This window comes from Anarrhichthys ocellatus, unplaced genomic scaffold, assembly GCF_004355925.1.
Source record: "Anarrhichthys ocellatus isolate YVR2014 unplaced genomic scaffold, GSC_Weel_1.0 scaffold3521, whole genome shotgun sequence".
In the NCBI taxonomy this organism is placed as follows: domain Eukaryota; kingdom Metazoa; phylum Chordata; class Actinopteri; order Perciformes; family Anarhichadidae; genus Anarrhichthys; species Anarrhichthys ocellatus.
Window position 1 is genome coordinate 1 of NW_022283495.1, and position 2,377 is coordinate 2,377.

At 46.8% G+C, this 2,377-nt stretch overlaps 1 protein-coding gene across 1 annotated transcript; it reads left to right on the plus strand.

Annotated features, from left to right (window-relative positions):
• The first annotated feature begins 113 nt into the window (after positions 1–113).
• LOC116378991 (collagen alpha-1(XIV) chain-like) lies at positions 114–2,356 on the plus strand. Its single transcript, XM_031840896.1, has 3 exons — positions 114–254; positions 343–469; positions 638–2,356. Exons 1-3 carry the CDS (start codon positions 153–155, stop codon positions 991–993), a joined length of 585 nt encoding a protein of 194 aa, XP_031696756.1. The 5' UTR covers positions 114–152; the 3' UTR covers positions 994–2,356.
• Positions 2,357–2,377: the final 21 nt, after the last annotated feature.

The following is a 2,377-nucleotide window of genomic DNA, read 5'->3' on the forward strand; positions in this document are numbered from 1 at the left end:
GAGTCACACAGACCATAAAGCAGGGGATGCTTTAGGGGCGGGGCTACTTTATGTCACTGACGGTGAGCACAGATTGGAGATGGAAGTTTAATATTTACTCTCCTCCCACCTCAGTGCCGCTGACTCCGGCGAGTAACCTGCGCTTCTCAGACATGGACCACAGCTCCTCCCGGCTCACGTGGGACTCGGCCTCCAGGAAGGCCAAAGGCTACCGCATCATGTACGTCAAGACCAACGGAGTCCAGACCAACGAGGTGAGAGGGTCTCATCGCTGACATCATATCTCACGGAACACACAATCAAAACCACGGAGGAGAACTCTTATTGGTCCTGTGTGTGCAGGTGGATGTCGGCCGCGTGACGACCTGGCTGCTCAGGAACCTGACCTCCCTGACGGAGTACACAGTCGGTGTCTTTGCCGTCTACGATGAGGGACAAGCCGAGGCCGCGACTGACAGCTTCACCACAAGTAGGAACCAATAGCAATAACTCAAGTGTACCGATGTAACATTTTAGGCCCAAAAAATAGTTCAAAATTCATCGGATTTCCTTGAGTAGCAATCATGAATCACAGGTGACAACTTCAGCTGTCCAGCGTATCGTTAACATGACTGTGAGTGTGTGTTTGTGTGTGCAGAGACCGTCCCAGACCCGGTGGATCTGAGGAGCAGCGACATCTCCACGGACAGCTTCAGGGTCTCATGGCAACACCCGGCCTCCGATGTGGTGCTGTACCAGCTCTCCTGGACGTCCACAGATGGAGGAGACAGTAACGAGGTGTGTGTGCGCGTGTGCGTGTGTGTGTGTGTGTGTGTGTGTGTGTGTGTGCGTGCGTGCGTGTGTGTGTGTTTGTGTTACTGTTTCACGTCTAGATTTCTTCACAAAGTTGGGAAAGCTCAGGAAAGTCCCTCGACCGGTTTCCCTGCAGGAATCTTTGAAGTTTCTGGAGATAATATTTATTTTAAAGATCTGCTTCTGAAGTTGTTGAAATGAACGACACACGGCGGATTGTGCTTTCCAGCGGCGGCTTATTCCCTGACTGTGAACAACATTAAAGGTCGACTGCGTTGTTGTGCAGGTTTTTCAAAAGGAAGAGCTCAGTTAGCGCTGACGCAGTTTACAGCGCTGCTGATGCACAGAAGCAGAGCTCTGCACTGCTGTGGACGAGGGCAGCAGCAGACATCTACAACAGAAACTCTGTTTCAGTAACAGAGTTGTTATGTTTAGAATATCTTCACCTCTTTTTATTCTCGCCTGTGGCAACGCAGCGCGAGCCTCCGCAGACGGCGCGCAAGCTTTGTACAAAATGTACGGTGAAAAAGACAACAAGTGTAGCCGGAAAAGAACGACATAAACCTCCGTTATGCCGAGGAGGGATTATCTGTAAACTCATATCTCATATTCATGGACTACTTTACTGCCGTTGTACAAACCCTGTAGAGAAAGAAGTCAAGTGTTACACGTATTGTAAAAGAGACGAAGGTTGAATATCCGCAAAGGCCGTGATTACCTCGTCTTTTGGCTCGCACGCCTTCACTACAGCGACCATGAACTACGCTTGATGATGCCTATGAATCTATGATCTCTTCAAAGCCACCAGAGTCCGTTGACAGAAACTGTGAGTTTAGTTCTCAGAACACGTGAGTTGCTGGTTTTTACAGCTGCCTCAATCACTTAGTTAGTTTGTGTTGTTACAAATCAACGTGGCGTCCGTCTGTCTCTTTAGGTAATGCCCCGACGTCTTCATGCAGGAACCTTCGTCAGCTCACATGTGGAATGTTTTTACAACATTTTGATTAAAAAAACTTGAATCTTCAGATTGTGAATCCGACTGGGAAGCAACAGAAAGATATAAAAACCTCAAAACAACAAACTGTAAAGAATAAAGTCATGTATTTAAGTGTTGTCAGGACCGTCTCTCCATTCATTCACTTCCTGTCCAGGTAGCACGGCCTCACGGCTGCACTCAGATAAATAAACTCCCGGCTGCTTCTATTGTCTCTTTCTTTGACCTAAGAAGATGTTTGAAGTGCAGTTGTTCTGGTAAATTGAGAGCTTTTCTCTACAGCGTCTGAATTATTTGGCCTCACTCAGAGACACTTGAACTCCTTCAGAAGAGAACCGTCCCCTCAGACTCAACACGCTCCATATCGTTTGATTTTCTTCTTCTTTCTCTTTTCTTTTCATCTCTCACGAGGGATTCTTGATTTTCATCGTTGTTGCTTCTACTTTCTTTTAATCACGTGTCTGAATATCAACCCATGCAGTCAATGTCCTCACAACTACAGCAAAACAAACATTTGATCTAAAATCTGATTTAAGTTAGATGTGAACTCACAAAGATAGAAGTCGTCTCTCTCTCTCGTCTCACTAATGT